We start from the raw sequence: 21,151 nt of genomic DNA, 5'->3' as shown, positions 1-21,151 counted from the left end.
GGTGGAATGTGGAATAGACATGAGCAACACATCTCGAAGAACACCAGTTATGGAAAAGGTAACTGTCTTTTCTTCTTCTTCTTCGAGGGATTGCTCATGTGTATTCCACAATAGGTGATTCCAAGCTATATCTGTTGGAAGTGGGTAGGGGTTCACAAGTTCCCAGGATGGAGCACAGCCCTGCAGAACCCAGTGTCATCCCTGGTTTGGGGGACGATCACATAGTGCGAAGTGAACGTGTGAACCGAAGACCACGTGGCGGCCCTACAAATGTCCTGGATGGGGACATGGGCCACGAAGGCAGCCAACGAAGCCTGCGCCCGAGTCAAGTGTGCTCTCACAATGGGTGGCAGGCACCTGCCAGCTCATAACAGGAATGGATGCACGAAGTGATCCGATTGGAAAGCTGCTGAGTGGAAATCGGCTGGCCCCTCACGCACTCAGCCAAGGTGACAAACAGTTGCGAGGACTTTCTGAACGGCTTAGTCCGCTCGAGGCAGAAAGCCAGAGCCCACTGCACATCAAGCGTGTGGAGACGGTGCTCCCCACTGGATGCGTGAGGCTTGGGGCAGAGGACCGGTGGAAAAAATGTCCTGACCCATGTGGTACACTGAGACTGCCTTTGGGAGGAACATGGAGTCTAAGCGGAGCTGGACTTTGTCTTTATGAAAGATTGTTTACGGCTGCTCAGAGGTCAGGGCCCTGAGCTCCGAGACTCGCCTGGCCGATGTTATTGCAACTAGGAAGGCCACCTTCCACTAGAGGTGAGCCCAGGAGTATGTGGCCAGTAGTTCAAACGGGGGCCCCGTGAGACAAGCCAACACCAAGTTTAGGTCCCACTACGGGGATCTAGAATATGGAAAAAAATGGTTCAAACCCTTAAGGAATCGGCCAGTCATTACATGGGAAAATACCATGTGCCCTTGCACTGGCGGATGGAAGGCCAACATAGCTGCCAGGTGCACCTTGACTGGCAAGGGCAACAGGCCCTGGGCACTCAGGTGGAGGAGGTAATCAAAGATAAGCTGGATCGAAGCAGTCACCAGGGAGACACCCTGGTCCGCCTCCCACCTAGAAAACTGGGACCACTTTGCCAAATAAGCGGGGTGAGTGGAGGGCTGTCTACTTTCGAGGATGACGTGCTGAACCTGCCCTGAGCACGTCCTTTCCTCTCCACCTAACCACTGAGCAGCCATGCCGCGAGGTGAAGAGCTGCCAGGATGGGGTGGAGGAGGCGGCCCTGGTCCCGAGAGAGCCGGTCTGGGAGGAGCGGTAACGGCCATGGCGAAGCTACCACTAGGCCTGTGAGGGACCCATACCAATGCTGCCTGAGCCACGCTGGGGCAATCCGGGCCTTGTTCGTCTTTATCTTCTCCAGGACCCTGCTGATTAGAAGGAACGGGGGAAAGTCATAGAGAAGCTGGCCTGACCAGGACCGGAGAAAGGCATCAGAGATAGTGCCCCTCCCCAGGCTCCCCCGGAGCAGAACCGGGGGCATCACCAGTTCTGCTGAGTTGCGAACAGGTCCACCTGGGGAGTTCCCCACCTTTGGAAGAGCTAGAGGGCCACTTCTAGGTGGACGGACCACTCATGTTGTGAGGAAAAGTCCCTGCTCAAGCGACCTGCCCTCTCATTCCAGGTGCCTGGTAGGTGGAAGGCCTTCAGGTGGATGTTGTGGGCTATACAGAAGTCCCACAGCCTGAGTGCTTCGCGGCAGAGAATCAGGCCCCGCCTTGCCTGTTGACATAGAACGTAGAGGCCATTTTGTCCGTGAGGACCCTGACTACCTTGCCCTCCAGGTGCAAGTGGAAGGCCATACATGCCAGCCACACCACCCTGAGCTCCTTGACGTTTATACGTAAGGTCAGGTCTTGAGCCGACCACAGGCCTTTGGTCTGAAAGTTCCCCACATGTGCCCCCCAACCCAGGTCTGATGCATCGGGCACCAGCTCCAACAACAGGGCCCTGTCCCTGAACAGGACCCCTTGGAGCATGTTGTTTGGGGTGGACCATCACCGTAGGGAGGTGATCACAAAGTCTGGCACTGTGAGGACCTTGTCCATCCTGTTCATGGCCTGGGAGAACTTCGAGGGCAACCAGAGCTGGAGGGGCCTTATCCTGAGTCTGGCGTAATAGACCACATACGTGCATGCCGACATGTGACCCAAGAGTTGTAGGCAAACCCTTGCTGTTGTCACCGGGAACCTTGTGACCAAGTCAATGAGACCTTTCAGGGTCTCGAATCCGTCTGGTGGGAGAAAAGCCCTGGCCGACACTATGTCCAGAAGCGCACCAATAAACTCTATGCATTGGACTGGGACTTGGTGTTGTTTACCAACAGGCCCAAGGCGGTGCATGTGGATAGGAGGAGCTCTACGTGATCCCTGACCTGCGACCGGGAGATGACCTTGATAACCTACATGCATTTTGTAAACATCCTGGGGGCAGTGGACAGACCAAATGGGAGGACCGTGAATTGGTAATGATTCTGTCCCACCACAGAACGGAGGAAGCACCTGTGCCCCTCGAATATGTGGATGTGGAAGTAAGCGTCCTATAGATTTAGGGCAGCGTACCAGTCCCCGGGATCCAGAGAGGGGATGATGGAGGCCAGGGAGACCATGCGGAACTTGAGCTTCACAATGTACTGGTTCAGACCTAAAGGAGATCCTTTGGCCTTCGGGATAAGGAAATTACAGGCGTAATACCCCCTTGCCCATAAACTCCTCGGGCATGGCCTCTATCGCTCCTAGACCTAGGAGCTGCCACACCTCCTGCTCAAGCAGAGCTTCTTGCGAGGGGTCCCCCAAGGGGGACGGGGGTGGTGCTTGGGCAGGGAGGAAGTAAACTGGAGGGTGTAACCCCGGGAGATGGTGTTGAGGACCCATTGGTCTGAAGTTAGCTGTGACCAGACCGGAAAGAAAGCACACAACTGGTTGGAGAAGGAAAGCTTTATTGGGGTGGATCCCTGATGAGGACTGGTGGGGTGCCCCTGAGCATCCTGTCAAAAACGCCTTTTCCCCGCCTGCTTGCCCTTGGAGGACCCAGGCTGGGGGGCAGGCTGGTGTTTGACCCAGGGCATTTGAAATCTTATCCATGAAGGGGTGGCGACGCAAGGCCACCCTACCCAGTGCCAACAGGGACCACACGTTAAACAGGGAGTCTAAGGGCTCCTCCATCTCCTCTGCCTGGAGGTGGAGGCTTGCTGCCATGCTCCCTCTAAGAGTTTTTGGTGGGCCCTGTAGTCCTCCTGCGGGTGGAGGCGGGCAGGGCCTCAAACGCCTCCTCTGGGCAGGGCGAAGAGGCCAGTGCAGTGCTCTGGGTGTTGGCCAGCACCGGAGGGACTCCAGACACGGTGCTGAGGACGAACAACCTACCGCCTCCTTTCTTGGGGGTTTGGAGAGGGAGGCTGATGGTGCCTCCGAAGCTTCGCCCATCGAGCAAGCTCCCACCGGGGGCTGTGCTGGAGACCACGGTGCCCACTGGTACCATTGGGCTGGCCACGACGCTCAGTGCCACTGCATCTGCTGTGGCACAGACGGGGCCGGCTGTTTGGGTTGGCTGGTCTGGCCCATCGAAGGATGGCTACGAATGGAGACTGGGCTGGCGTAAGACCTGCTGCTGTCTCTGGACCGGGAGAAGTGGCGGTGCCGGGATCTACGACGGCCCCAGGACTGCGATCTCGACGTGGAGGACCGGTACTGGTGGTAACCGCTGCTCGCTCCGCAAACTGTCTTGATGGGCAGACCGAGACAGTGAAATGCCAGTGATCAATGCCTGGGGCTGCAATGTCTTGGCAGAGACTTGGAGCGGGAGTCCGAGAGGGAACGGCATTTACGACCATGCCGTGATTGACTGCAGTACCCTCTCCGAGATGCGGACCGATGGCGACGCCCACTGCGGTCCCACCAATATTCGCTCCTTGAGGATGAGTGGTGCCGCAAGTCCCGGCCAGACAGAACCCAGCCAGACAGTCTCGTCAGTGTAGAGGGCTATCCACCTGGACTCTGCCCCAAACGATCGCTGGGTGGTGATTGGCATTGGGACCGGTATTGGGCCGGAGGCGACTGCAGAGATCCCAGCGACTGCTTCCTCTGGAGCGTGGGGCCAACATCGGCGGCACTCTGGGCACTGGCATGGACATATCATCCCGGGCTGCCTGGAAGGCTTCAGGCGTGGACGGCATCCGGACATCCGGAGAGGCCTGTTCCGAAGAGGTCGGACTACTCCACTCAACATGAGTTGGAGACCTGGGGCCCGGTGGGGATCGAGAACTGCCTGACATGGGCCTAGCCTCTGTCCCAGACATCCCTCAGTGCTGCTGCAAAGGGGGAGTCTTCCTGGCCCTCTTGGTGTGCCCCGTAGACGGGGAATAGTGCTGACTGGTCAATGGCACTGGAGGGTCGCCACATACCGACGCCGTGGTCCTGGGTACCGGTTTGGAGCGGCGTGCTGTGGTCAGGGTCAGCCCTGACTCCATCAGGATGGCCCAGAGCCTAACATCCCTTTCTCTTTTGGTCCAAGGATTAAATGACTTGCAAATCTTGCACCTTTCGCTGATATGGGTTTCTCTCAAGTAGCACAAACAGTCTGTGTGCAGGTCACTTCTTGGCACAGAATGCCTACAAGAGCCGCAAGACTTAAACCCCGGAGCACGGGGCATACTCTGGCCCAGGCTCACTGACTAACTAAACTGACTAAAGGTACTAACACTGAATGAATGAACAGTTCTGGGGACGAGCTACAGCAAAGCTGGAGCAGAGCAGTTCCAACGCACCTTCACTGGCGGCAAGAAGGAACTGAGGGTAGTGGAAGAGTGCAGATCCCCTTATACTGCACCAGGCAGGCGCCACTCCAGGGGTCACGGGGGGCGCTCCCCACTCGGGTACTGCTAGGGGAAAAACTTCCGGCACAGGTGCACATGGTGAGCATGCACACCTATTGTGGAATAGACATGAGCAATCACTTGAAGAAGAATAAGTTATTGTTCATGAATTCTAATAATTTCAACCCTGATGAAGAAAACCAGTTTTTAATTTTTAAAATCTCATATTTCAGCACAATTGGCTTCAAAACTAGACAAGTTATTCTATTTACATAATACTTTACATTTTCAAAAGATTAATTATTTTTCACTACTTGTGTTTCAGTAACACCTAAAAGCTCCAATCAGGACCAGGACCTCTGTGCTAGTATTGGACAAAGACAAGAAGAGAATTTTTGTCCCAAAGACCTTGCAATCTGATTTAGCACTAGACATGACAAGCAAGGATAACGAACAATAGGAGAGAAGGGGTTTGGCAGAGGTGGCAGGATGGAGGGTAGATGAGGTGAGCAACAACAAGATTACATAGTTACTGAAACTAGATGAAGTACACTCACAACTTGATGGTTTTAGATCAACTGAAAGTGTTTTTATAGAAGTATGAACTATTCCCAGCCATCTCTTGACACAGGTATCATTAGCTGGCTGATTTTTACAGGCATAATACAGGTGAGTTCTGAGGAGGGATTTGCAGAAAGGGTAGCTGCCTTACAGTTATTCCATGATGGGTATTACATTCAGAGAGAGCACCAGGGAAGAAGATACAGAGAAGTTTCTGGAATAAGGTCATACATCATGGAATAGGTGGATGTAGTAAAAGACAAGGGCAAGTAAGTAAGGGCAGTCAGAGTTATGAAGGGTCTGGAAGGTGGTGACAAGAAGATTGAACTCTATGAGATTGAGATGGAAAAGTAGTGGAGTCATTCCGAGAGCGGTTGAAGTGGTCAGGTCACAAGCTAAGAGGTTAACTGAGGCCAGCGATACTCAGACCTCAGTGGTTCAGGAGCCAAATTATCTATCAATATTACCCAAAAGAGCCACAGGAGTGTGAATTCATTGTTTCATTTACTCTCTCTATATACATATATAGCTAGCATAGGGCTCAGCCCCAGCTGCGGGCAAACTGGGGCTCAGGGGTGGGGGTGTGATCAGCCCCAGCTGTGGGTGGCACAAGGCTGGGGAGAGACCCTGGCATGGGCAGTGCGGAGCTCAGGGGCTCAGCCCCAGATGCAGGCAGCAGGGGGTGGGGGGTGGGTCAGCCCCAGCCCCGGGAGATATGGGGAGGGCAGCTGGAGTGAGCCCTGCAAGGGGCCTGCATGGCTCAGGCGAGCCCCAGCTGTCCTGTTTTTACTTTTAAAAAATACTTCTCCACTGGAGCCTGAGAAACACATCTTTCTGTAACCTCTTCTCTTTCCACCCGCTCTCAGGTGGCAGCTTCCATTACTGTGCCTGACCTGATGTAGGTTCTCCGGAGCAGCTGATGCTGCCCTGCTGTGATTAACACATGTTAAAAAAATTAACGCGTTAATTGTGCTGTGTGTTAATCGCACGCGTTAACGGCAGTTAATTGACAGCCTATATGTAAATATATAACACATTTAATTGACAGCCTATATATAAATATATATATAAACAAACATTACACACGCACACTCTCACAGCAAATGAATGAACAGCAAGTCTGCCAGAGCAGGATTAGAACTCAAGACTTCCTAACTCCCTACTCCACCTCTGTTTCCCAGGCTATGCTGCCTTTCAGACATACATTTCCTTGATTAGGAGGGTTTGACAGGAATTTTTACAATTTTCCATCTGGAGAGAAAATAAGGGTTCTTACATCTCCATTAAATTCAAGCCCCATTGGTTGGTGCGGTATCAACACATTCTTACTATGAGGCTTCCCGAGTAGATCATGTAAGCATAATGTATCTATTGAACTGACATCAGTTTTGGCAATTATTTTTTGAATTGTGCACTGCGGAGTTCACATCAGGCAGTTTCTCATGACTATTAAGCATACAAGCCTCTTTCCTTAATATCTCATCTCAAACAGAAGTTAAGCCTCTAACTTTTTTTTTTTTGTGTTTCTTTCCGGGGGGGTGGGGGGGGAAGTGCATCTGCAATCTCAGTGAGCAACATTTTAGAACAATCTCTTCATGCTCCATGAAGTCAAATCAATTCAAGATAACCATTTTGCAAACAAGATTTTTCCAAAAAGCTATAGCCAACATTGTTTTAAGAATGTTTGGGATGTTATGAATAAGAGGAAGATAAAACATATCATGCTATAAACAAATATAAAATGAGGACAGGCTAATTTCTGCTTAAAGTATTGCTAATGCAAGAAGGAGCAAAATGAGTTTTGTAATCATAAAAGTTACCTTTGCTATGAAATAGTCCCAGATACTAAGCTCAGGAGGGATAAACTTTTCTCTGTAAGATGGAGATTCTTGCTCTACCAAAGATGATGACGGAGTTTGTGAACTTTCTTTTGGAGAGATTTTTGATGAAAGCATAAAACTTTTTTGTTGCTTCTTACCATTGTCTACAGAAGAAACTAAAAAGACAAAAAAAATATGAAAAGAAGAAATGAATATTCATGGTAAAAGGGTAAAACACACCTCTGTCATATATTTCCAAGATTTTTTTTTTTACCATCTCTTTAAAAAGTATTTCCTTTTACTATATTAATACTCAAACAGTATTTGAAACAAACCTCTATATAGTTTTCATATAGTATTCTGTGTTAAAGGGGAAAACCACTAGTCTTCAAACTTAAAAAATCTCCAGTCAATCACATCCTTCAACAAGTAAGTTACTATTTATTAGGTTAATATCTTTAATTTCATGGTCAGAGATCATCAAAATGTACACATGCAAGATGACCGTGTTATAGCTTCAGAATTCTTCTGCTACAAGTACTTAGCAATGCAATGCATTACACACTTATTGGGGGGGAGGGCAGTGTTCACAGTTGCAGAACTAACAAGCATCAGTCAGCAAAGGCAGTATTATTCATTGATGTCATTAGTGAACTGCACACATGTAGGCTAAACAGACACTAGCTGACCAAATGCAGCTTATTTTTTATAGGCTACTGGTTTTAGTCTCAATAGATGTTTGGAAGAGGGAGGGTGCTAACAGCAAAAGATCTCTCAAAACTCACAATGGTGCCCCAAATAATTAGGTAGTTTAAAAATAACGCCCAACAGGTAAGACTCTGGAGCTGAAGCAGGACAAATTTAGTGCTCTAAATACAGCTACGGCAGGAGGTTTGAAAATCACCCACTGCAGCTACAACAGGAGATGAGGAGCTATGGCCATATTCTGACAGGTCTGACCATGCTTTCTGTGCAACAAAGGAAAGAGGAAACCATCAGAAGGATAGAGAACCCAGATGAAAGAAAAAGGTTCCTCACCTTCTTATAACTGTTTATTGAGATGTGTTACATATACTTATTATACTACGTGTGCGCACGCATGTCTCATGTACCATGCCAGAGAGTCTTCCATAGCGGTACCCTAGTGGCAGCCACACCTGCTCTCTGATATTACATATGCTTTGAGGGTACAATGGCGGAGCCACCCTGCTCACCTTTCAGTTCCTTTGAACTGGACTCAGGAAACAGACTAATGCACTGGGGCAGGAGGGTGGGTTGTATAATGGACATATGCAATGTATCTCCAAGAAAGAGAGTTATAAAAAGATGAATAACCATTTTCTCTTCTTCGACTGGTTGCATATATCCATTACTCTGGTTGACTTCTAAGCAGTTTGCAATGGAGGTGGGGAGCTAGGTGTGATGGTGCCCCCCATAAGGCTTTATGGAAATATACTTATGAATGTATATATGACATAATTAGAATATGTTTATGCTACACATGCCATGTAACATATCTCTAAAGGTTATGATCTATTGAATCTATTAATCCTATCTGTATGCATGTATCATTTTTGTATTTGAAGTTATGAATATTGGCTGCATACTCATTTGATTCTGAGTAGGTTTTAGTGAAGCAGTGGTTTTAGTGAAGACTATTCCCAGTAAGTGCCCAATCAAGAAGCCCTTAAGCCAACAATAAACTTGGAGATGCCAATCCACATCTGGGCTTTCCGAGGAATGTGGCTTGGCTAGTAAGAAATTCAGTCATGCATGGACATGTGACTTGCCCAGGTGACTCCAAAACTCCATTTTGTAGCTGGACTTTGCATTGGAGAGAGGAGGGGGGTCTCCATCCACAAGAGAAAGTCTATTTAAACTCCTGGGAGACCCCTCCACTTTGTCTTCAGCTAGCTAAAGAGAGAGCGTCTTCACCCCCAAAGAAAGAAACTGGAACAAAGGACAGTAACTACAGGAGAGGGGTGGTGGTGAGTGATTGCTGGACGCAGACTAGAAGGAGATTAGTCTGTAAAAGGAAGCTTACTGGGTGAGGATTTTGTCTCTATTCAGTTTTATTACTGTACTAGACTTAGACTAGCGTGTTTTATTTTATTTTGTAATTCACTTTGTTCTGTCTGTTACTACTTGGAACCATTTAAATCCTACTTTCTGTATTTAATAAAGTCACTTTTTATTTATTAATTAACCCAGGGTATGTATTAATACCTTGGGGGGGGGAAGCGGGGGACAGCTGTGCATCTCTCTATCAGTGTTATAGAGGGCGAACTATTTATGAGTTTACCCTGTATAAGCTTTATACAGGATAAAACGGATTTGAGGTTTGAACCCCATTGGGAGTTGGGTATCTAAAGGACAGGAAAACTTCCTAAACTGCTTTCAATTAAGCCTACAGCTGTTAGGGGACATGGTTCATACTTGGGTCTGGGTTTGCAGCAGGCTAATGGGTCTGGCACAAACCAGGCAGGGCTCTGAAGTGCTAAGCTGACAGGGCAGGAAAGTAGGAGCAGAAGTAGTCTTGGCACATCAAGTGGCAGCTGCAAGGGGGTTTCTGTGATCCAACCCGTCACACTAGTAGTCTCACCAGAAGAGGGACAGCAGAACTGCTCTCCCCATATTTGAAACTTTTCTCAATGTGATAGTAATCACATGTCTAGCAAAAGTGTGGACTGAAGACCACATGACCACTCTACAGATGTCCACAATAGGAATATTTCCCACAAATGCCACAGAGGCTGAGCATGCTCCAGCTGAATGTGAAGACAGCTTTTCTGGTGTGTCAATGCCCTTGATCCTGTAGCACATGACAATACAGCTGGTGATGCACAGGACAGTTATTCTGTTGCAGGATGTCTTTCATTCATTCCACAAAGGAGACGGACACCTGAGTAGGGACCCAAAAAAGTTTTGCTCCTTCCAGATAAAGGAAGCGGGCTCAGTGAACATCCAGAGTGCGTGGCTTTGAAAAGAAGACTGGTAAATATATTTTGATTGGCTGAGGGGGAAATAAGATACTACTTTTGCTCAGGGTGTGGCCTATGCTGTATCTTGTCCCTGTTAAAAAAAAAAAAAAAAAGCATATCAAGGATCTGTCAGAGCATGTAGCTTTCTTACTCTTCTTGCTGAAGTGACGGCTATTCGAAAAGCCAACTTTGCTGAGAGGTGTGACAACCAACTGGTGCCTAACAGTTCAAAAAGGAGACCCATAAGGGCTGAAAACACTAAATTCAAATCCCACTGTGGAATAGGGTCCCTGATAGGTGAAAACAACCTAAGGAACCTGGTAGTCAGAGTGTTAGAGAATACGTGAGGTTGAAATGTTGAAATTGTGGCCAGGTTCACTTTAATAGAGCTGACTGCTAGACTAAGTTAACGAATAATCAAAAATATTTTGACTCAGACTGTGTAGCAGATAACTTAGTAAGTGGAAGCGTGTGTCTGGGTAAGTGGCCCTTGTGGATGGGTTTTCTACTATTATGTAGGACATTCTGGACTGCCACGAAACAGAGCGCCCTCCTGGGTTTATTCACTAAGGAACCAGGCTGTGAGGTGTAGTGACTGAAGGTTCGGATGCAATACCTGCCTGTGACTCTGCAATATAAGGTCTTCGACTAAAAGCATAGTTAAGATTTCCTTGATGGACAATGTGAGCAGGTCTGAGAACCAAGGCTACGTTACCCAGCTTACAACAGAGAGTGTTATTCTGCCTCATTCTGGCTTCAGCTTGAAAATGACTTGGAAATCAGCAACACTGGAGGGTAAGCAAAGAGCAAGTCCTTGTCCCAGGGAAGAGAAATGTATCTGATATGAACCCGGACCTGTGACCTATCCTTGAACAGAGGAGGGGCATTCCCTGTTCCAACTGGTTGCAATTAAGTACTCCTATTTGAAATATTTACTTTAGTACAGTCATGTTGAGAGACCATTCATGATCCAAGGGAATGACCTGTTCAGGGAGTCTACTAATCCATTCTGAACCCATGGTAGGTATGATGCTAAGAGTCAGAGAATTTCTTTATGCAGAAGTTCCAGAGCCTGACTGTCTCCTGGCACAGGCTGTTCAATTTGGCACTCCCTGATTGTTGAAGTGTAACACCACCATGGTGGTGTTGGTAAGTATTTGGATATCCCTGCCCTGTATATATGAAGTAGAAAATGGTGGCATGCTCTGGCAATGCCCCTAACTCTGAAATGTTTATGTGCAGCCTGGCCTCCTTAGTGGACCACAAACCCTGAGCATGCAGGTCTCCCAGATGCACTCTCCACCCCATGGCTAAAAGTCTGTTACCAAAGTCATACAGGGAAGAGACTGGGAGAACAAGGCACCCCTACAGACATTGTCTTGGTTCATTCACCAATACAGGGATGATAGGACCTTGTCTGGGATGCATCCTAGTGTGTCCAGGGGATGTATCTGAGGGCGATACATTGACTTGAGCCTCTGTAATCCTCTGATATGTAGCCAGGCATGGTGAGGGAAGGGGTCATATACATGTACTTGACATATGCCCCAGGAGCCTGAGGCAATTCTTCGCTGAGGTCAAGCATGGCCCTTGGAGGACACACAGGGGTCTCGTAAAGCTATAAGACTTGGTATTGGCAGAAGAGCCTTCGCTAGGATAGAATCCAGGACTGCCCCAATACATTTTATTCTCTGCGGGGTGAGGGGATAGGTTTCTCTTTGTTCACTTCCAGGGCTAAAAGCATGAAAACAAATAGAGTGTTCGATGGATACTTCTATCTACCTGTTGACAGGAGCAATCCCAGACCAGCCAATAGTCCAGGTACAGACATCTGTGATGGAGGTAGGCTGCTACCACTGCCATGCATCTGGTAAAAACCCTTGGTGTGGAAGACAGGCTGAAGGATATGAACTGAAAGTGATCTCCTACTCCCTTCAAAATTTCCTGTGGTCAGGGTGGATTGCCACATGGAAATATGCAACCATGGAGTTGAGGGTAGTATACCAATCTTCTGGGTCTAGCAAAGAAATAATAGAAAAGAAAACCATATAGTATTATAGCTTGTTTAAATTCCGAAGAGCCATGGTATTGCTCTGGGTATTAGGAGGCAGCGGGAATAGAATCCTGTCCCAGTACTGAGAAAGCACTTCTTCTACGGCTCCCAAGAAATGTAGATTCTGCACTTCCCACCCTATTACAGACTTGTGAGATGGTTCCCTGATAAGGGATAGGGTGAAGACAGGAACTATAGGATACATCCTAATTCCCCTGTGAATAAGGCAACCTGTTTCCAAAAAGGGGAAGATTTTCACTAAGATCTGGTATGCTGACTGGAGGAGTCCAAAAGGCTGCTTTGAGGTGTGTGGCTTCTTAGCAGAAGCACTCCAGGTGGATGGCTGGGGCCTTCTCCTTTGCTGTTTGTGCTTCTGCCTGTACCCATCAGTCTCTCTAGGGCTGTAGCCCTACTGCCTTGGTAGAAACTGAAGTTGAAACTTGATTATCCTGGGGGCTAGCATATACAGACTTAGGAATTTCAACACTGCCCTAGAGTCTTAACATATTAGTGCTCTTATTCAAGGAGAGCAAGGTACATCCTTTGTAGGTGAGGTCTTCAATGGTCTGTTGTACCTGAACAGGAATTCCTGGGGACCGGAGCCTTGACAAACACCACATAATTACTGCCATTGCCCAAACTTCAGCAGCTGAGTTCATCACATCGAGGGAGGCCTGCAAAGGGGCTAGTGCTACCAGCCAACCTTCCACTAAGAGACTGTAAATTACCCTTGGAAACATCTGGTAACTTGTCGAGGAATTTGATATGGCATTCCAACTGGAATAATCACAATGGGCCAAGAGAACCTCATAATTCTCTATAAGCAGCTTTAAGTCCACAGCTGACTCAACATTTTTTCTAAAAGAGATCCAAATTTGTGTCCTTTTCTTGGTGTCACTTTTGCTCTACCTTTCCAATGCAGTTCATTAATTGTCACCGCTGCCAGGAAGCTTGATGTGCAGTGTTGATAAAACCACTCATAGCCTTGTGATGGAACTTGGTACTTGTATCCCATGCATTTTGCCACCAGTACAAGGAGATGATGGGATTTGTCATAAAGCTTTACTAGGTTGCATGACTGCCTCATTTATTGGGAGAGCAACTTTCCCTGTTGTAGCAGAGTGTAAAATGTCTGAGTTCGTGGGAATTCTCCTCCTCAAGCTCTATCCGAGTTCCTAGAGACAGTGTCCTCCTTTTCAGAAGCTCCTGATAGGACTAAAAGTCATCAGATACTGGAGAAGATGCTACTGCTGCCAGGGTCTCATCCAGTGATGAGGATGAGGTGTTCAGAGAAAACAGGTTTGAACCTTCTTGAAGCTGGTCGTGAACTGCCAGTGTAAAAGGTCTTTCCAAAGCAGGCAATGGGTGGTCCAATCCTCAGTACCCCAGGAGCTCTGTAGGAATACTGAGTGGCCTGTCTGTACTACGTGAAGAAACTTTCCCCCTCTGCAATATGTTTCCATAATGTAGTGGCTGCTTGGTAACAACTCTTTGGTACTTCCCCTCTCAAGGACTAATTTCTGTAGTGCGGTGGAGATGAGGACCTAGACACTGGAGGCATCTCCCCATGGTAACCAGTAGGGTCAATGATGGGGCTGGTATGGTATCGGAGACCAACCGTGCCTAGACCAGGCACTCAATTCCTTCGATCCACTTATCAAGATAATTTCTATAATAGTGGGAACAATGCCTCGGAACGCACTGGATTTCTGAAGTGGGAATCCACTTCAGATTCTGAGGAAGAGTATAAATACACTGAAGGCCAGGGGGAAGCAGTACCAGGAAACATTGCAGGAGATTGAGAATGTGATCTGTGACAGGCCTGTGGAATGGGACTGCAATATCAGGGGCTTCTGAGCTATAGTTACTGTGCACTGAGAGAGAACTGTTACCATTGGTGTCTAAGCCAAGATCAAGATTGCTGGGAGTGTTATCAGACCTGAAATCGCAGGTGCCAAACCAGCTCCCAACATGGAAACCAGCATAGACACCACATGCAACAGGCTTGTACAGGTACTGTCAGCCTGAATAATTGGCAAGAGTGGTCCTGAGAGGTTTAGCAGATCTTCTGCAGCTACATATGCCTCCACAGAGGTCACTACTGAAATAGGTCTTTGCTCCGCTTAAGCGGACAGCTCCAGCATCAGCACCAAGGAAGTAGTTGGCCTCAATTGTCCCGGCATTGGAACCCGAGTCAAAGGTTCTGGCTTGACTAAGTCACTAGGATGGAGCATTGTGGAGTGGCAGGCCTAAGGGTGCACTCTGTCTTCAGTACCAGAGTGGCCAGCCTCTGCAGTTGAGGAGTCCTACATACAGCACTATGACAACATGGAAGTCATCTCCCTCTTTGGCTTTGAAGGCAGAGAGCGCTGTAAGCACTTCTGCCTCTTTGAGGAATGTCCTGGCAAGGTTATCACCTCTTGTCTCCTTCCCCAGTTAAGGCCAAGGGAGCACTCCCTATAGTCAACTGAGGCAGTAGCAAAGCCAGGTGAGGAGCGGCCTCTATGAGGATGAACCTGAGGTGTTTTTCTCTCTGCTTTCTAGTTCTAGTTTTGAAGCTCTGGTAAGTTGTACACTCATCTCTTATGTCACCTTTTCACAAGCATTTAAAATGGAAAGAGTGAGGGATGCTCACGGACATGAACTTTTGACACCTGAAACAGGACTTGAAGCCAGGGGCCATGGCATAGGCTCCCCCAGTACCGGGCAGAGCCCAGCATCCACTAACAATCAGATTAAACTATACAGGAAAAAAGACAACAAGAAAGAAAGGAGGCCCAAAGGACCCAAAATGAGTATCACAGTCTAACAACTGTAAATGGCAAGTTCACAGTGGGAATGAGCAAACATCAAGTTCTGGCCACCAACGGTAAGAAGGAACTGAAGAATGGGGAAGACCCTCCATCCTTTGTACACCTGGCGCGAGACACAAGAGACATGTACGGCCGCCTGCATGGGAACCACGAGGGAAAAGTCTGGCATCAGTGCATGAGACATACATACACCTAGTACAAAGCACATATGCAATCACTTGAAGAAAAATGTTTATAATTATGAGCAGAGCTCATTTTACGACAAGGGAATTTTCTACTATGCATTTTCATTTTATTTTATTCTACATTTTCAAACGTTCATAACTTTGGTTAATCAAAACTAGGTTTTTTCAATCCAATCAAAAGGCACTAAGCTCTGAAAGGAGTACTGTCTGTTCCAAGTTTCAAGCTTAAGCTATTTTTTGCTACAGTCCTGTCTTAAGAGTGGTTTAGTTTTTTGTTTTTTTTAAATGGGAACAATTTTTAACTTACAAAATTCGAAGAGGCTGAAGGGATTTCACTCCCACTTCCAAAAAAGGAAATACACTTTCAGGCATAAAACAAAACATGGAACGTTCCTACTGAAAACCGTCAGAATCCAATGATCATGTGAAAACAGGAAGGGGTTGTTTCTATTGTGATATGCTTTACAAACGAAACTGTAATGTATGTTTAACTCAGCATCTGCTACAAGCAGAAAACTAGACTTCATGTTGAACCTAAGATAGCTACTTTTGAACTGTGCATATTCTGTCACCACATTGCTACAACAGAACAGTGTGGCTAAGCAGAAACATATTTCCCCTTACGGATACTGTTTAGAATTCACTTACCTGAATTAATGATGCAAATCTATATGCTGTAATACAATGTTTCATATTTTGTTGTTTAAAGATTATCAGCCAACTCAAATAGCATGCACGTGCATCATTCAATATGTAATTTTAGCTTCGGCACAAAAAATGAAACTTACTCCAATGTTTAAATGAAGCAGAAAAAGAAAACTATTCTGAGATACAGAAATAAACAAATTTGTAAGTTTTTTTAAAAGTGTATTTCAAAAATCAATTACTATATTATCAGTTGCTATTTCTGATAACCTGTGGTGGTATTTTCCTCTAGCATTTTGCCAGCTAGCCCTTGGTCACTCATCTGATACTTTAGAGAGCTGAATTTAGAATGAGTTTTAACTAATATAAGTGGCTTGACACATATACCATGTGTGACCTACTTTTGCACATTCTGAAACAATCATTTGATAATCCTTTGAGTTCATAAGCATATTTTTTTAAAAATCCGTATGTGGTAGGTTATGAAAGCTTGTCTCTCACCAATAGAAGTTGGTCCAATAAAAGGTATTACCTCATCCACCTTCTCTCTCTTGATTACATACCATTTAGGATCTTAAATCATTAGCTACCTTTAACAGTAAAGTCAAATTTAATGTGTATAGTTAGCTACAAGACAAAGTTTATCAATTTAAAAGAAATTTGAGATTGTGATTTTGAACTTAATCTTAATATACTCAGAATCTGAGAAAATGCATCTTCATTCCCAATACATTAAATTTACAACACTGATACAAATTAGCAAATGGCACTTTTTAGGAGTAAAAAAAAAAATTACAATTTTTTTAAAAGCAGGCAAATTTAAAATAGGAGGCAGATTAAAAAAAAAACAGTCTGTGAATCCAGATGTCCTACTTTAGATGACAGTATAGAAGTTACAGTAAAATGTGACGACAATGGAGTACCATGCATTGGTACAGGGATGGTTTCCAGTTTGGCAACATGCTGCCCAGTGTAAAATCAATGGTACCTCAAAATACTTTTGTCTGGCTGAACACCAACCTTCGAAAATAGCTACTATTATTTCTGGAAAAACAAAGGATTTTGCTCTTACCTTGTAAATTTACCACTCAGACAGCTGAAATTTGGACCTCTGTTCCTCTTTTTTCTGACTCAAGAAGTCCCATTCCTTATTTACCACTAAGCAACTTCCTGTAGTACTTCCCTTTCTTGCTAGAGTCTCCTTTTTAGCCAGAGACCCCATTCCCTCAAAACAATCAAGACTATAAAATTGAACAGCATTACCTGGCTGGGACCCTTAGACTGGTTTTCTCTTTTGCAAAAAGTGAATTTACAAATTAAAACCAAAATTCTCCTTTCCTCAGCAGCTCCCACAGAGTCCCTCTCCAGCCCACCCCCATCGGGAATCTGGGCTATGCCTGGCAACACGCAGCACAAACAAGAGTTGGATTAATTTACATGGGAATTTAGAGGACATTGTCTGGTATGTGTTGTCATCGGTCCCGTAACACAAAGAAAAAATGTTCATCGATTACCATTTTGCTATCCAGAAGACAACCCATCTGCCCAAGACATGGAGACGGACAGAAAAAGGTATGACTTTCAGAAGGCAGCCTCTTGCCCCCACCACACGCAGTCCTTCTGCAAAGCATATTTACAAGAAGAAAGTACGTAGCCACTTGAGTATGACAGAAGATGTCTTTCCCCACCCAAAAGCAGGAAGAGGAAATCAGACTGCCAAAACTCCTGGTTTCTGTGGCCATAGCACATAATGTCCACAAAGTGCTTGAGGGACTTAGAAGAGGAAAAATGAATGAACTGAACCTTATGAAATCTCAAGTTCACCTTAAGAAGGAAGCTGGGAACCATACTGCGTGTTCATCTTATTATACATATCAGTTTTACTAACACCGTGCAGACAATCAACATGGGTTTGCTCTAATGGTCAATCCTTGAGCAGTCTATCTCAAACCCAGCCTTGTGGTTCTACAGGTCATTCATGCACTACTCTCCAAGTTCTGGTAACCGACTTCAGCTACTGGCAGGCACTCCTCCCCATTTAGTCCCTACTCTTCTCTTTCCATTCTTCCACTCTCCTCCCTCCCAACTCCACCAATATGGTTGGTCTCAACAAAATGAAAGTTGTTAAAAGTTCCAGTATCTGAAGTGGTCTGGGAGCTTTAAATATTAGGATCTTAAACACCCTCGACTTGCCTTGCAAGCTACAACACGGAAAGGGGTGGTGGGGCAAACCACAAGGTTCAATTGAAGTAATTTATTAGAAATTCAGATAGTGTTTCATGACAGTGGTTTTGGTATTCCTGGTGCGCATGCGCACTTGCTTCATACACAGGCATTAGGTCCAAAGGGATGGCAAATCTGGCATTATAGTGTGGGTTGCAACAGCTTGATGAGGAACCTGGTTCTCTGAAATCTTGTGGTTGTGGAGCAAAAGACAGCCACAACAAAGGACAATAACGTTTTTCATTTTCCCCATAAATGGGTAGCAAAGGAGGTACTCACATTCCTTTCCAACTACCTTAACTTTCCAAAGTTTCTTGAAAAGTTTTCTGAGAACAATGATGAATTCAAGTTTTGTGGTTCAGTGATAAGCTAATGGAATCGTTTTAATGTTAAAAATATTTTCTGGTTTTGAAGTGTTAGTTCCTCTTCTGGTATGTCACACAACATTTGAGAACTGATGGAAAAAGTAAACCCTGATGAATAATAGTGAAGTGGCTCCATTTAGTCTACAAGACAAGATGGACAGGTATCTGGGATCACAGATCTGTCTTTAAAAGGTTTTAAAAATGCTCAATAAAAGAAAATTATCAACCAAGCATTTTCAAGCTACTCAGAATTTCACTAGCACTCAGTGTTCAATCCAAATGCTATCATGCTTACCGCAAACAGCAACATTTTCATTATCATTCCTTATTTGTGGAGACAAGCAATTTAAAAAAACATTTTACTTGTAATCTGAAGTTCAAAATGACTATTTGAATGAATGTTAGAAATCATTCCTACAAAAGACTTGATTTGAGAAAATTCTTGTTTTTCATTTACAGTAATACTCAAAAGCAACTGAGCACATGAAATGAAGTATGGATTTCTAACTGTTATAAAACAAAAGCGAGTATCAAAATTGTTCTGCAGAACTCTTATTATGGAGAAATTCTTATTTCTCTATGTAAGTTGCACAGAATTCAATCAGAAAATTGAATCAGAAATTATTCAGGAAACTAGACTGAAACTCTCCAAATGGTCCTGGAAATGTATCGTATCTTTTCACCTACCGTTTTATCATGATGGATAACGGAAAGACTAATACTTTATATACATAAAATAACAATTCCCAGGGGAGATGGAAACATTTTACAAGGCTGCCAAAATATGTAAACTTAAATTAAGTGTGTCTCAAAAATAATATTTGAAAAATATGTTCCATCTTTACTTAATAGAATTAAGGAGTCTATTTCCTTGCGAAAAGTGATATTCAAAACACCTAATGCAGTGCAAGGATGCTGCTTTATGTGCTTGGGGTGTAAACTATTCCAAGGGAATCTGAATTTTGAACGGTTAGTCTTGGCAAATGAACAAAACAAACTTTAAAATTTGTTTTAAAATGTAACTGACATTAAAACTACACATTTATTTCTGTCACTAGCTCTGAGATTTTAAGCAACACTTGAAAAAACTTTCCTCACATCAGCTTAAGTATGTTCCACAAAGATACATGTTTTGGGCATAGAAGATATTGAACTCAACTTATGGGGAGCTCAGTATCCACATTCAGACAAATGCCCAAAGTCAGACAAATATCTGAACAAATATCAAAGAAAAATGCATACTCCACATTTCTCAGAGGATCAGAAGTCTTTTTGGACGTCTGATTTCTTTATGAACTCTGGATGGCACAGAGGAACCAAGATGAAGCTTAAAGTTTGATGCTGAGTGATGCTCATGTGGACACAATCTAACCTTAAAGAACGAGTTCTCCCATTACCGCAACTCTCCCCATGAGATAAGAAAGCATCTTTTGACATCCTTAATTTGTGGGAACGAAAATGTTGACAGGGTTCTGAAAAAAAAACACTTCCAGAAAAATAACGCAGGTGTTTATCAGGTATTTCATTTTTTAACTAGTATGCCATTATGAAGTATTTACATGCATACCTGAAATTTTTTTTTTTTTTTTTTTTTTTTTAAATACTGGAAACATTAGTCTTTAAGTTCAATCTGTGAGTGAAAACTTAACATAAAACATAAAAGGGAAATGAGGAGGAAAAAAAGACAGGCAGAATTATTGGGCAATATATTTGAAAGTTACCGAACAGTCCAGAAGGAAAGCTGAATGGGAGTCAGTAGTGACTGGATAAAGTGGGATGACTAATGTGTCACTGGATGCTGGAGAGATCAGATGATGGAGATAGCTAGTATTCCCAACTCAGACGTTGCTTCCCCCTATATCTCCCTTTTGACTCCCACAATTTTAGCAGGACTTTGTGCTTCATTTCTTTGTTTTCTTCTTCCCCTACACACAACTGTTATTTAAGCATGTAGTATTTCAGTCATCTGCAAAGGATTTTTAGAAATTGGACTTGTGCCATTTTTTTTGGTATCACTATACTATGTATGATTTTTTTCAGAACAGTTTCTGGATTTTTTGTTTTTGCCTCATGACTTCTGTAATATCATAACTGTACTAGTTTTCCAAATCACTAGACAAGAGCCTTCCAGGGTAAAAAAAAGCTCTGAACTTCCAAGGTAAAAACCAAGCAGTAAAAAACCCTAACTTTATCACCTTTCAGAACATCTTCATATGTCAAACAAAAACAAAATTAGAAGAATAAGCCAATTTTAATTTCCTTTAAGTCAACTTTAAAGGAATGAACAAAAAAAGTAACAGTTGTAGTAACTAAAAATATATATATATATATATATATATTATATATATTTATAAATACCCTAATAACTAAAAAAAATCGAGGTAAATTAGATCCACTGCGTTTCCTTTGTCTAAAAAATCTGTTACTTTCTCAAAGAAGGAGATCAGGTTGGTTTGGCACGATCTACCTTTTGTAAAACCATGTTGTATTTTGTCCCATTTAAGTAAGGCATTTGATACCGTGCCACATGGGGAATTATTAGTTAAATTGGATAAGATGGGGATCAATATGAAAATTGAAAGGTGGATAAGGAAATGGTTAACAGGGAGACTACAATGGGTCCCACTGAAAGGTGAACTGTCAGGCTGGAGGGAGGTTACCAGTGGAGTTCCTCAAGAAT

General features: G+C 44.6%; 1 protein-coding gene across 6 annotated transcripts in view; it reads right to left on the bottom strand.

The window, feature by feature from the left end:
* DMXL1 (Dmx like 1) overlaps positions 1-21,151 on the bottom strand; it is a 146,205-nt gene that overhangs the window by 30,846 nt on the left and 94,208 nt on the right. For all 6 annotated transcript variants that reach the window (XR_012159032.1, XM_073344776.1, XM_073344772.1 and 3 more), the window contains one exon: positions 7,207-7,382. Coding sequence is in view for 5 of the 6 variants with exons in the window: in XM_073344776.1 (XP_073200877.1) it covers positions 7,207-7,382 (176 nt within the window). In the remaining variant the exon portion in view is untranslated. The remainder of the gene's footprint in view (positions 1-7,206; positions 7,383-21,151) is intronic.

The sequence above is a fragment of the Lepidochelys kempii genome, chromosome 5 (assembly GCF_965140265.1).
Source record: "Lepidochelys kempii isolate rLepKem1 chromosome 5, rLepKem1.hap2, whole genome shotgun sequence".
Lineage (NCBI taxonomy): Eukaryota > Metazoa > Chordata > Testudines > Cheloniidae > Lepidochelys > Lepidochelys kempii.
Note: the sequence above shows the minus strand (reverse complement) of the source record. Positions and strands in the feature narration are given on the sequence as shown.